Raw genomic sequence first — 14946 nt, forward strand, 5'->3', positions numbered from 1 at the left:
TATGAACGTGGATTAAGAGCATTCCAAGTAGACAAAAGGTGGCAGCACCATGAGAGATGTGATCAACACCACTAAAGAGTGTCAGCTAAATAGGGTCTTGTCCCCAATACTGTGAACCTGGTGGTGAAAGAGCTCATAAAGGAGATAAATGCTAAGTACTGTATTTGTCAAGGACACACAGATGATTGGTGATAGCGATATATGCAAATTTGGAAGTACTGTTAGAACACTGGCACAGTTCACTCTGAACATTGTGAAATTTGGTGCAGCACAGGAACTTTAAGCTCTTCAACAATATCCTAGCAGTAGAATGGTGTGAAGGAGCTACAGTTAACCCTGGACGCAAGACAAAATGTGCTCTTATGTGAGCTAGGAGGGCCTATGGAAAAAATGAGGTCTTAGCCCCAAAAGTATACAATGCATCTACACATCTATAAAAAGATATATGATAATTTATAGGGCTACAGTATGGAGGAAAAAAGTAGAACAGAAGGTGGATGCTAAGGAGCTCAAACAGTTGCAGATTTCATCCTATCATGGCATAATGGCTGAAAGAAGCAGCCCTCCCATTATTGGGTTGAAGACTGTGCTTAAAATGCCCCATTACATCTTCGAGTTACAATGGAGGTTGTGCTGTTTCAATACTGGTAAAAACTGATGATCCTTAGGAATTACAGAATTCCATACTAACAGAATGAAAGTGCTAAACATAGGGAAATGTCAGCTGAAAATACAGTAATTTCCAGCTGCTTCAATAAACTTTTCTTTGCAACTATAGGAGAAAGAACAGTGAAAGAAAAAACCAGGAATCTGTTCAGGTGACGTAGTCTGGTATACTGAGGAGATACACCACACACCATTAGGTGGTTTGTCGAGTATTATGTAGGTGTCAAAAACAGATGAAGGTGCTGGAGCTGGTGTGTATTGGGTGCAGCCTTGACTATAGAGCACAGTAGTTCTATAAAAGCTGGGTGTAACATTCCAGGTGGAGATGTTTGCTATGAGAGTGTTTGGAGAGGTAAATATGTATAGGTGTTACAAGAATCGAAGCATTCATTCAGACAAGTAGCTTTAAAATTTCTGTCAGTACCTGTGACCAGTTCAAAGATTATTGCAGAATGCCATGAAACCCATATGCAGTTTGGAGACAGCAACAAGGCAAATGTGCCATGTGTCCATGGTAATGAACAAGTTGAAAGGTTCACCAGGGCAGGGGCAACATATCCATTTGGTGGACTGGAACCTGTCTTAACCATGACGTAGGCAATGGTGGAATCTAAATTATAAAGTTGGATCAGTAGGTGGCTCATAGAATATTGGACTAAAATCCAAAAACAATGCATGGCAAGCTAATGATGCCAAAATCATGTTTTAAGAGAAATTCTGCAATCCTGGGTTTGAACAGCAGGCATATTAAACTCATGGTAGATCTAATGACTGGCCATGGGAATTTCAGGACTGGAGCAAATGAATTATATTTTCTGCCATGATTTTGACTACCTCTCATCATATCTTGAAATGAGAAATATACTTCCCACTATCCTCCCCACTTCTCCAATTATGGTATTCTGCTGCCCACAAACCAACATTATGTTCTTGTCTGTTCCTATTGCACCTCTGCTTCTGATCCCTTGCCCTGTACCTCATATCTCTACAGTACACCTCGATACAAGACCCGTCACATATATCCTCTCTCTGGCACCTACTCCAGTCCTGTGACAGGCATCTCATACCCCATCTAAGACATGGTCACCTGTGAAAGCAGCCATGTGACTACCAACTTAACTGCAACCATTGTGATGTATTCTGTGTGGGCATGACAAACAAGTTGTCTTTCCATACATGTGGTCACCACCAGACTGTGATCAAGACACCATGGGACTGCTCTGTTGCTGAGGCTGCCACCCAACACAATGAGCTCAACTTCTATGACTGCTTCACAGCCTGTGTAATTTGGATTCTTCACACCAACACCAGTTTTTCTGAACTGCAAAGTTGGGAACTCTCCCTGCAACATATCCTCCACTCTCATAGTCACTGTCACCTCAACCTTTGCTAGTCCCTGCTCTTCACCTATCTATCCCCTCCCTGCTGTCACTCCAGCCCTACACAAAACTTTCATCGCACCACTGCACCTGCAGAGTCATTTCCCCTTTTTTACTTGTATCTTCTTCCTCTCCCCCCCCCCCTCCCCATCCCTCTCCACCACACACCCTTCCAATGCCGCAACTTGCACCCCACTGCCATTTTCCCTTCATGTCCATGCACTAAATTGTCACAGCAACTTTGGCACCTTAGTCCACCTGTACTCCACATTCCCACTCAACTCACACTCTTCTTTATTCCCACTACCCATCCTATAAAAGATGGCTGCCCCCTCAGACAAACTTGCAGTCAGGCCTTAGTGGCCAGAGATGATAGTGGTTTTTTTTTTGTGTGTGTGTGTGTGTGTGTGTGTGTGTGTGTTTTATGCTTATGTAAATTTATGTGAGTTTTGTTGTTAACATCCAGTGAAGGACATAGTCTGATAGCTGAATAATTTCTATCAGTCTTTTTCATTGTGTCTCCTCTATATGGTTAGTAGCATCTATCCTTTCCTACTGTTGATAATCCATTCAATTCCTTTACAGTGTTTTACAGAGTATGGATGTAATTACAGATATGTGCTGCTAACCTACAAACCATGAGTTGCTTGTACACAAACTCTGTATGTTATTGCCTAACGTAAGCAACAAATACATCCTTCCCACTCACTGTAAATTACTTAATCCTAATACAAACCTTAATTTGATTTTGTTTTGCTTTAGGGCACAAAAAACAACTGGGGTCATATGCGCACAAGTCAAAACTGTAGAACATTATGACAGAGAAGAGTTAAAAAACGACTATACGTCAGTTCCAGCTGACATAAGAGAAGACAGCTAAAAACAGGGACATGGAGAAAGGACTAAAAAAGACACCATACAGAAATGGAGGCCTAAAACTAAAATGAAATGGACTTTGCCATATGGCTTTGGTAGAGAAAAAGTGAAATGCAGTCGACAGCCTGCATGTAAAATGCAGTCAACAGCCCGCACGTCATTTGCTAAAATGGCCGATAACTCAGACGGCAAACACAAGTGGGAACGTAAATGGTTAAAAAATGAGCATTCCTTCAGCAAGTGCCAGACAGTTAAAACTTGGGCACAAAGTGCACAAATTAGTGGAGTAGCGTTACTTATGAAATGACGGTAGCTATTTATAGCATTGTCCAATATGCAGCCAAATTAAAATGACCTCCTCCCGGCAGGAGGGCTGAGAGGAAATTGTCCAAGCCACTGGGAGAGGTTTAATAAGCCAGAGCTTATTCCCATGAAGAGAGGACCATTGGTGATGCCAAAGGGACACCACCTCTGACAGATGGCAACACAGAGATCAGCGGAGGGAATATAGGAACTAGCAGACTGAGGTACGAGGACTGCAGCCTTGGCAGCAGTGTCAGCGGTCTCGTTTCCTGGCAGACCAACATGACCAGGAACCCACATAAACATCACAGCGGCTCCACTGAAAGTAAGCAAGTGACAGTTTTCTCGACCAGTTGCACTAAGGGATGGGTGGTGTACAGCACATATAGACTTTGAAGGATGCTGAGGGAGTCTGAGCAGAGGACACAATTGAAAAGTCTGTGTCACCGGATGTACTCCATGGCCTGACACAAGGTGAAGGGCTTGGCTGTAAGTACTGAGCAGTGTGCCGGAAGCCAATACTGAAAGTCACAGGTGCCAATGAGAAAGGCACACCCGACCCCATGGTCAGTCCGAAAGCCATCAGTCTATGCTATTGCAACATTCCATGCAAAGGTTGTGAAGCTGAAGTGATGGAGTGAGGCTGGAGTAGTGCCCTTAGGAAGCGAATGAAGACTAAGGTTAACATGGGCCACTTCAAAAAGTCAAGGTGGTGAAGGGTTCACACCCACCTGGAAAGTTGCAGGTAGTGTGAAGTTAAGCCGCTGGAGCAAGTGCTGAAAGCGGACTCCAGGAGGTAACTGAGATGAGCGACATGCCCCATACTGGTGATCAAAGGGATCATCAAAGAAGGAAGCATAGGATGGGTGGCCATGCATGGCAGGCAAATGGCATGCATACCTGCTGAGGAGAAAGTCACAGCGGTAGGACAGCAATATTTCAGCAGCTTCAGCATACAGACTCTCAACTGGGCTAATGTAAAAAGTGCAATGGCCAAACGGATGCAACAGTGATGGATAGTGTTGAGATGGCATAAGGGGGATGGACATGCAGACACATTACCAAAAGCACCCATAGTCAAGTTTTGAACAGAGAAGGGACCGGTACAAACGGAGGAGGGTGGTTCGATCAGCACCACAGGAAGTACCAAGTTTCCTATCAAGCATGATCCCTAGGAATTTCGTAGTTTCATTGAATGGAAACAGGCCCAAGATGTAAAGATGGTGGAAGAAACCATTTCTGCCCCCAGAAATTCATACCAACAGTTTTGTCAGTGGAAAAACGAAAGACATTGTCGATTCTCCAGGAGTAAAGACTATCAAGACAAGATGTCGCTGAGTGAGACAGGTCCATTTAGAAATGCAATAGCTGGTGAAATTGTCAACAAAAAAGGAGATGGAGATGCCCGGTGGGAGACAAGCCATTATAGAATTAATGGCAATAGCAAAGAGGACCATGCTCAGGATGGAACCTCGAGGCACACCGTTTTTCTGGATAAAGGTGTCTGACAAGGCAGAACCCACATGCACCTTGAAAACTCGGCCCTTTAAAAATTCCTGAAGGAAACAGGGCAGGTGGCCACAGAAGCCCCACAGGTAAAGAGAATGGAGGATACCAGTTCTCCAGCAGGTGTCGTAGGCCTTCTCCAAATCGAAAAACATGGCCACTGTCTGGGATTTCCACAGAAAACAATTCATGACATGAGCGGACAAAATAATGAGATGGTCAACTGCAGAAGACCGTGCTCAAAATCCACACTGTGCATTTGTTAGTAAATTGTGAGACTTGAGCCACTATACCAGTCGAGCATGAATCACACGTTCTATCACCTTACAAATGCAGTTGGTGAGAGAGATGGGGCAGTAGCTAGAAGGAAGGTTTGTGTCTTTACCGGGCTTGGGTATGGATAAGACAGTGGCTTCACACCAAAGTCTGGGAAATGTGCCCTCTGGCCAGGTGTGGTAGTATGTGTTAAGCACAAAGTGCTTGCCCACAAGAGAAAGGTGTTGCAACATCTGAATCTGGCTAGCTTTGTAGCACTCTCAATTCTGATAAGAGAAGGGAATTGCCTGAGCCTCCTCCACTTGTTTCTGATGGAGGAAGGTAGGGTGATAGTGGGAAGAGCTTGAAACTTCTGCAAAATGGCAGCCCAAGCTGTTGGAGATAGCAACAGCGTCCATGATAACATCATCTGCTACTGTCAGGTCAGAAACTGGCGAATGGATTTTGGTCCCAGAGAGTCATCAGAGATTGGTCCACATGACAGAGGAAAGGGTGGAAATGTTAAAAGAACTAGTGGATGAAATCCAGCTAGCTTTTTTACTATCCTGAAGAATGTGATGACGCTTTGCATGGATCTGTTTATAATGAATGCAGTTCAATATCGTAGGATGATGGTTACAAATGTGGAGAGCACTTCTCCATGTACAAATTGCATCACAGCATGCCTCAGTCCACCAAGAGACTGGGACACGGCATGGTAAAGGGAAAGTGCAAGGAATGGGATGTTCTGCAGCAGTAAGGATAACGTTTGTGAGACGTTCCACCTGGTCATCACAACTGGGGAAATCTTGTCCTTCGAAGCTCAAAAAAAAAAATGGTTCAAATAGCTCTGAGCACTATGGGACTTAACTTCTGAGGTCATCAGTCCCCTAGAACTTAGAACTACTTAAACCTAACTAACCTGAGGACATCACACACATCCATGCCTGATGCAGGATTGAAACCTGCGACCGTACCAGTCGTGCGGTTCTGGGCTGAAGCGCCTAGAACCGCTCGGCCCCTCCGGCCAGCTCGAAGTTCGCCAGGGAGGAGAAAAGCCACCAGTCAGCCTTAGTAAGCTGCCGTTTGGGTTTGCACGCAGGTGTGGTAGTAGTCAACAAATGGATAGCACATGGAAAATGGTCGCTCTAGTAGGCATCAGAATGAACGGACCACTCAAGATGATGGGCAAACTGGGCAGCGCAGAAGGATAGGTCCAAAGTGGAATAGGTGTGCGAGGATCAGAAAGGAAAGTGGGTGCCCCAGTGTTAAGGCAGGCAGAAGAGGTTGAGTTGATTAAGAAGATCAGCCAGGAGGGCACCTCTCTGACAGGTTCTGGGCGTACCCCAAAGAGGATGATGTGCATTAAAGTCACCGAGTAGCAGAAAAGGGGGAGGTAGCTGCCCAGTAAGCTGAAAGAAGTCTGCCCTGGTGACATCGAATGATGGAGTGATATAAATGGTACAGAGGGAAAAACTCAGGTGGGGAAGAAAAAGGCAAACTGCAACAGCTTGAAGATGGGTGGTCAGGGAGTTTGGTTGACTATGAATGTCATCCCATATGAGCAGCATGACGCCCCCATGAGATGGAATGCCGACCTCATGGGGATGGTCAAAACAAACAGGGAAGAAATGTGAAAGCTCAAAGCGCTCATGAGGGTGCAATTTCGTTTCCTGAAGGCAGAGTACAAGGGAATGCTGCGATGTTAAAAGAAGCCGTAAATCCTCTTTGTGGGACCAAAGGCCATGAACGTTCCATTGGAGGAGAGTCATGATGAGGAAGAGATGTAAGGATGTCACCTCAGCGGCTGCTAAGTGACAGCCTGTGAAGGGTCACTGCTACAGGGCACAGAAGCAGGAAGATCCTGCTCCATGGGGTCCACAGAAGCATTGGCTGACTTGTGCTGTCGGTCTATGGGGTCCAGCACTGAAAAATGGTTAGTGGTGCACACTGGTGACATGGAGGCCAGCCGGGCTAAGGTATCATGGGGCAACACCATCAAAGAAGATCTTTGAGTCAGTGAAGGAGAAGACTGTTTGCCTCTGGTGGACTTCTTTGAGCCTTTCTGGTTAGAGGAAGACTCAGGTGTTGTTTGGCTGGAGGTACAGAGGAAGTCTTCATGGGAGTACTCCTTCTGTTCTTTCTGGCCTACCGGTGGTGAAGCTGGTGGCTTTGTCCCTTGAGGCAAGGGTTTGATGGCTTGTTGCACAGCTGGACAGGGGAATGGCAATCCTACCTTGAAAGGGGGCGATTTCACAACATCAGAGCTGAATTTGAGGTTGCATTTCTGCATGGACAGAACTGTAAGTGTCAGATGGGAGAATGCAGGGATTTTGACTAGCCAGTAACTTGTGCGTAACTGGGTAAGGCACTTTCTCCTTTACCTGGATCTCTTGGACAGCCTGCTCATCAAGATACACAGGCAAATCCTGAGAGGAGGCAGCATGGCTGCCATTGCACTTGATACAGACAATTGCCCTCTTGCACATCCCTACCACAGTTTACACATTTGGCTGGTTGTCCACAAGATGTTCTAGTGTGTTTGAAAAGATGACACTGGTAGCTGTGCATTGGATTCAGAATGTACGGCCGGATTGTGGTAATTTCATAGCCTACTTTGATCTTGGATGGAAGCACCAATCTATCAAAGGTGAGAAAAAGAGTACAGGTGGACACTAAGGAAGAATCTACCTTTTTCATCACCTGATGGATGGCAGTGACACCCTGATCAGAAAGCTAAGATTGGATTTCGGCCTCAGTTAGACTGTCGAGCAGCCTAGTATAAATAACACCAATTTAAAGTTCTGTGGGCCTCGACACGAACAGGCTAGCAGTGGAGAAGTGAGGTGGCAAGCATTTGTTGTGCTTGAGAATCAGAAGGAGTCTCCAAAAGCAAAGTGCCATTCTGTAAACGAGAGCAGGATTTCACAGGGCCAGCAATTGCATGAACACTTTTCTGAATAATAAACGGATTTACTGTGGCGAAGGACTGACTGTCTTCTGTATGTGAGACCACGAGGAACCATGGTGCAGCAGGAAGGGTCATTGGATCATCAGCCCCATTACGCTGACATTTTGTAGACATTGGTTGTTAAGGTGATTGACTCATTGCAAGAAAATCCCCCATGATTGCCAGCATCTCCGATGGCGTGTTCCTTCCAACTGGGGGCCTCCTTCACAAGGAGGCATACCTGCCTTAGGTGATTGTTCACACCTCAGGTCACACCTCCTGAAGACCTGACAGAGGGACCAATTGGCAATTTGGGAAGGTTGCAGCTCAAGCAATCACCCCTCCCTGGGCCTGGCCTGTGCCAGGGGTACGTATGAACCCTACCTGTCGACCCGAGGCTAGGAATTACGCATTACCCAGTCACCTGCTACGCACCAGATGCATGGGATGGCCTTCAGGAGTGCACAGGGAGGAATAAGAAAAAGAGGAACCTCAAACATCAAAGTGGAGGAATGAGAGGGGAAGGAAAACAAAGAAAGTAAAAGGGAGCAAAAAAACAGTGGTGAGACTGTTCTTACATCAGCTACAGACAATGCGGAACATTCCCAGTAACACCCCAGACATGTTCCCCAAGGGAGGGAAAAAGTATAGCAAGGGGACAGACATGGAAGGGAAAAGATGCTGCAAATGCTGGGGCCCCGTGGCAGCCAAGCATGAACCCACCAAAGAGGGGTGAGCCCCCTGGGGGGGGGGGGGGGGGGGGGGGGGGGACAATCCTTAATGATGACAAGGTAAGCATACACAGAACATCAAGTGATCAAGTGTAAGATTAACAGTGCTGCTGCCATTTATTGATTTGGAATTTTTACATATAATAATAACTAGCAAATAAAAGGGAAAGGAAAGAAGTAAACTGAAGTCAGGATGTTTTCAGATTGGGAACCATAAATGGTTCTGATTTTGACTTATGTCAAATATGTTTCTCCATATACAGATTTGTGTCAACACCTAGTTCTGTATTTGCTTGCTACACATTACTCACTGTCTGTCTTTTATTGCGTACTTCAAAGAAAGTAGCACCAGGTTCAGGAGATCTGTTACAAGGAATTTTTATCTTCTGTTTTCTAACTGTCACGGTAGCATTAATACTGGTAAATTCTTCATGTTTAGAACCTTATTTGATTTTGGATTTTAGCTATTATGCACGTAACTGGTGTTCTGGTTCTAAATATATATATTTGCTTGTCACAAATAATCTGTAACTCTTCTTGCTGCAACAGAGATGCTCAAGTGCTACAAATTATCTATTGTACTTTTTTCAGTGAGCACTTTCTTGTAAGAGAATATTTTCAGAGCTCTTCGATTACAAGCAGGGCAAATTTTAGTGTAGGGCTAAGGAAATTTAGAGCTCATTTCTACAGGAAAACTACCAACTGTAAATAAAGTATTTGCACTAAAGAAATAATTGCAGTGTACAATAAGGAGAGATACAGGGTGTACAGAAAAGGACTCCCTGATTTCAAAATTAAATATCTCGAAAATGAAGATCAATAGAGGAGTGCGGTAAACGGTAAGTTTATTGTGAAAGCTGTAAGAAGTTTATACAGCAGTTTGAAATAATAGTTACAAAAGCTGCTAACAGATGGCGCTGTAATTGCCATACGTAATGCCTAGTATAAATAGTGATCCGAAGCCCAGAGCGATCAGTTCCACTATTGAAACGTGAAAGGAGGTTAGCGTACCAAAGGAAGAGATTAAAACCATGTACTCCATTGAACAACACATTTTTCTGGTGCTAGAGTACCACAGGTTAGAAGAGAGTCCTACGGCAACAAGGCGAAGTTTTCAAGCACGATTTAATGTTCCAAAAGGACCCGATGCGAAAACCATTCGTACGCTCATCGCAAAATTTCAATGAACAGGCAGCGTAACCGATGATATAGTGGGGCACGTTGGCCGCAAGCAAACTGAAGTTACGCCTGAAAATATCGCCACAGTTTCTGGAATTATTCAGCGAAATCCAATGTCATCAGAATTGCATCTGAGACTGGTTTGAAGCATTCCAGCATGCAGAAAATACTGAGAAAGAGCCTACACATGTTTCCATTCAAAATTCAAATGCACCAGGCCATACCCGTACGAGCTGTGCAACAAAGGGTTGCCTTTGCTAATCAGATGCTCACAATGATTGATAGTGAAGGATTTGGTGTTGGCTGCATCTGGTTTACAGATGAAGCACACTTCCACCTGAATGGATACGTGAATAAGCAGAACTGGCGATTTTGGGGTTCTGGAAAGCCATACTGGTGTGAAGCAAAACCCCTGTATTCTCCTAAAGTTACTGTGTGGGCTGCAGTATGCAGCAGAGGCATTATTGGCCCTTTTTTCATTCGAGAAATGGTCACTGGTGCACGTTACATTGCAATTTTGTCGCCACACAGCAAGCGTTAAAGGATCGACAGGTACTGAATGGTTTATGCAAGATGGAGCCCGACCACATCGATCCAAACAAGTGTTTCACTTTCTTGAGGAATACTTCAGGAATCGAGTCATTGCTTTGGAATATCCCAAATTTACTGGTGCAGGCATGGATTGCCCTCCATATTCGCCGGATTTGACTCCCTGTGACTTATTTTTGTGGGGCACAGTGAAAGACATGGTCTACCCGAAGCACCTCACCATGCTGGACGAGCTTGAATCGGTGACCTCTGTGGCATGTGAATCCATTTCGGTTGAGACACTACGAAATGGCGAATTTCATTCTTTGTTTGTGCCACCTCTGTAGTGCCAATGGTGAACATTTTGAAAACATTGTGATGTGATTGTTTGCAACGATTGTTTTCATACGGTTATTTCACTTACATATGCTGATAGGAGCTGTACAGCATACAGCGCCATCTGTTAGCAGCTTTTGTAACTATTATTTCAAACTGCTGTATAAACTTCTTACAGCTTTCACAATAAACATACCGTTTACTGCATTTCTCTATCGATCTTTGTTTTCGAGATATTTAATTTTGAAATCAGGGAGACCTTTTCTGGACACCCTGTAGAATAATAATAATAATAATAACAAAATACCTATGATGCAGGAAAGGCAAAACTTATTGTATTATTTATCACAGGGATAATAATGTGAATAATAAAATAAAGGTGAAGAACAAAATAAAGCTTCCAGGGTCAAGGATCAATGACATACCAAAAGCAAAGTTGTGACCAAAACATTAATTTTATTGTATTGCAAATTTTTCTCGATTAATTTTAATTTATATTTCTTCTCAGCATAACAGCACAAAGAATATTACTATATGCAATGTGTTCATAAAAGAATGTCCAAGTTCTAAATTTTAATAGTGTCTCCTGTAAGCATTGTAAAATGTTGGTTTAAGATCACAATTAAAGATAAATCAAACAGGTTTAGATAAACACATGTGTGAGTACTGCTTTGTCATTTTCACACTTGCAACATCACATATGCGAATTGGTGACTCCTGCATGTAAATCATTTTGTGTTCTGCAGTTTGCCAAGAGTGAATCTATAGTTTCAGTTCACTGTGCATTTCTCCTTAAGGTTTAACTGTGATCCCCCATTTGGCAAAAACATTTGCTGATGGTATAGTCAATTCGGAATGGCCAGATGTAAGTGTAAAGTGATAAGCACAGGAGGACCAGAAGTGTCAAAAGAGTATGTTGACGATGTCAGAGGGTTTTACCTTTTTAGTCCTAAGTCATCTGTTCAGAGACAAGTTTCAAACTTCAGTTGCCAAAGACAACAGTGTGAAAGGTTTTAAACCTGGCAATACCAATGCATTTTCTATAACCTGTACTACCAAGAGGGAGCTTAGTGTGGTGGGGGATGGTACTTTATGAACACAAAGAAATTTATTTTTTCATTAATTGCTGTCAAGTTTTGTTAAGAACACCCTTGTTAAATAGGTTCTGATGTATAAGTAGGGTCTGGAACCCGAAAATAATTTTCAGCACAGCTGTAGCCATACCAATGAAATTTCTGTAATATGTGCGCTGAAGGGAGTGATACACAAAAAATTTTTAAAAATGCAGATTTCATTAACTGTCATTGGCTTTTATTGACAAGCTTCTTTTTGAAGTTATTTGGATATGCAAGAAGGCTCCTGAACTCCAAAATATAAATATGACATTTGTTGCAGAAAGTGATGTTCACTACTAAAACTTAAATTTTGGAGTTATATTTAACAGAAAAATTTCAAACTATTACAGATTCTGGTATAAGAATTCATTAAAAATAAGAAATATTATTTTTCAAGAAGCACAGAAAGTAACTCCCTCCACAGTAATGCGAGGATTAAGAAAATGTTTAGATATGCATCCATACCAATTACAGCTGATACATGCTTTAAAGCGAGATGGTTATGGTGTATGTTATAGCTTTACAAGTGAGGTGTTGCAGTGGGAAGAGTAACGTTCTTGATCATGTGGAGTTCAGTGATGAAGAACCTTTTCATTCACATGGGATGAGAAATATCCATAATTTCCATATCTGGAGATCAAACAGTCATCATGAAATTGTACATCACCAAAGAGATTCCACAAAATTAAATATTTTCTGTGTCATGTCTCAACATAATGAGTATTGTCATATTTTTTCCACTGAATCTACCATAACAGTGGTGACTTATCTGGATATGTTGCAAGAAAGAATGTATCCCAATTAAAAGGTGAACCTATAAACTTCATTTGGCAATGACATGGAGCACCTCCCCACTGACATCTCCTTGTGTGAGAGTGGCTAAACATCGAAGTGCCTGAGTGTTGTATTGGTCATAATGGTCAATACGACATAGCAATTTTCCACTGACCTCCACGTTCATCTGACTTTACACCATGATATGCCTTGCCATTGGTGTTAAAAAGATTATATTTACATTCCAGCACTACCTAATATTTTTCCGGAATTAAGATATAGGACTGAAGATGCTATTTCTTCAATTACTCTGGGGCTTTTAACAAAATCTCCGGGAATTGGATTTTGGTTTGGATAAATGTCATATAACTGAAGGTGTGTATATTGAATATTTATAAGAAAAACTAGATTAGTTTACATTCAATTTTATGTATCATTTGTAATAAATAATCTAAATTAAATGGTTATAATTCACCATTGAAACTATGACATTCTTTTATGCACACCCTTTATTATCATGCATTTTAAGCTTCTTTGATAAAAACATTGATACAACATTAGTTTTAACATTTTCCTTTCTTGTAAATAAGTTGCAACAATATTAACAGAACTTACACCATAGAATAGCTACTATGTGTAGTATTAAATACTTCAGGGATCACTTAAGTGTCCAACAAAGATATTAATTTGTGTTTGGTACTCCTTTATAAAGAATATGAAAGGATGGTCTGCTTTAAATGATATTGGCTCCTGTGGAATTGGGGCCATCCTGTTACGTATAATTGCAGCTGAAATAAAAATAAATTTTGAGTGATATAAAAGCAACAGAGTAATTCAGACTATTTCAATATTGTTTTATTTGTATGTTACTGACATCCAGATTAAGTATTTTAAAGAAATATGAATAACAGTCAACATAGTCCTCCTCCAGCATCACCACCACCACCAGCATCACCACCACCACCACCACCACCACCACCACCAGCATTCTCCCTCTACAACTACAGCTACATCTACATATACATCAGTGCTCCACAAGCCACCTTAAGGTGTGTAGTGAAGGGTTCTTTTTGTACCAGAGACCCTTTTTGCTACAGAGATCACACATTGTTCACATGAAGAGTGATTGCCTGTAAGCCCCTGTGGGGGCTCAGATATCTTTAATTGTATCTCGATGGACTGTTCAGAAGATAAAACCATGAGGAAGCTATATATTGGTTGATTCTTCTATGAATGTATGTTCTCAGAATGGTAACAGTAGACCGTACCATGATGCAGAATGCCTCTCTTGCAGCATCCGCCACTGAGTATGCCCATGACACTTTTGTGCTTACTAAATGAATATGAAAGGCAATGTGCGGCTCATCTCACTCACTCTGCCAATGAGTCTTCTATCTGCCTTTTTCATATTTTATTTGTTATTGTATTTATTTATTCTCATTATTTTATTATACTTACTTGTTTCAATGTGATGTCAGAGTTGGGTGATCAGTTACCAATAATTTTCAGTATTATTGTGATCTTAGCAGTGTAACTAAAGCTTCAAACTGCTTCTTGCACCTTGCCTATCTCCTGCTCAATCATCAATTTCTTTCATTCCTTCACACATCCTTAAGAACCTTGTTGTTGATGTTGTTGTTGTTGTGGTCTTCAGTCCTGAGACTGGTTTGATGCAGCTCTCCACACTACTCTATACTGTGCAAGCTTCTTCATCTCACAGTACCTTCTGCAACCTACATCCTTTTGAATCTGCTTAGTGTATTCATCTCTTGGTCTCCCTCTACGATTTTTTACCCTCCACGCTGCCCTCCAATACTAAATTTGTGATCCCTTGATGCCTCAGAACATGTCCTACCAACCGATCCCTCCATTTAGTCAAGTTGTGCCACAAACTCCTCTTCTCCCCAATTCTATTCAATACCTCTTCATTAGTTATGTGATCTACACATCTAATCTTCAGCATTCTTATGTAGCACCACATTTCGAAAGCTTCTATCCTCTTCTTGTCTAAACTATTTATCGTCCATGTTTCAGTTCCATACATGGTTACACTCCATACAAATACTTTCAGAAACGACTTCCTGACACTTAAATCAATACTCGATGTTAACAAATTTCTCTTCATCAGAAATGCTTTCCTTGCCGTTGCCAGTCTACATTTTATATCCTCTCTACTTCGACCATCATCAGTTATTTTGCTCCCCAAATAACAAAACTCATTTACTACTTTAAGTGTCTCATTTCCTAATCTAATTCTCGCAGCATCACCCGATTTAATTCGACTACATTCCATTATCCTCGTTTTGCTTTTGTTGATGTTCATCTTATATCCTCCTTTCAAGACACTA

The 14946-nt window shown here is 42.2% G+C and overlaps 1 protein-coding gene across 6 annotated transcripts in view; it reads right to left on the minus strand.

The window, feature by feature from the left end:
* LOC126162883 (leukocyte elastase inhibitor-like) overlaps positions 1–14946 on the minus strand; it is a 185777-nt gene that overhangs the window by 19466 nt on the left and 151365 nt on the right. Inside the window, exon 9 of one of the 6 annotated variants that reach the window (XM_049919678.1) lies at positions 11146–13386. The exons of 3 other annotated variants lie outside the window; for them this stretch is intronic. In XM_049919678.1, the coding sequence (XP_049775635.1) occupies positions 13250–13386 (137 nt within the window). In that variant the 3' untranslated portion in view covers positions 11146–13249. Of the gene's footprint in view, positions 1–11145; positions 13387–14946 lie in introns of those variants that run through there. 2 more of the 6 variants (XM_049919679.1, XM_049919682.1) reach the window with 2 other exon arrangements.

The sequence above is a fragment of the Schistocerca cancellata genome, chromosome 2 (genome assembly GCF_023864275.1).
Source record: "Schistocerca cancellata isolate TAMUIC-IGC-003103 chromosome 2, iqSchCanc2.1, whole genome shotgun sequence".
In the NCBI taxonomy this organism is placed as follows: Eukaryota; Metazoa; Arthropoda; class Insecta; order Orthoptera; family Acrididae; genus Schistocerca; species Schistocerca cancellata.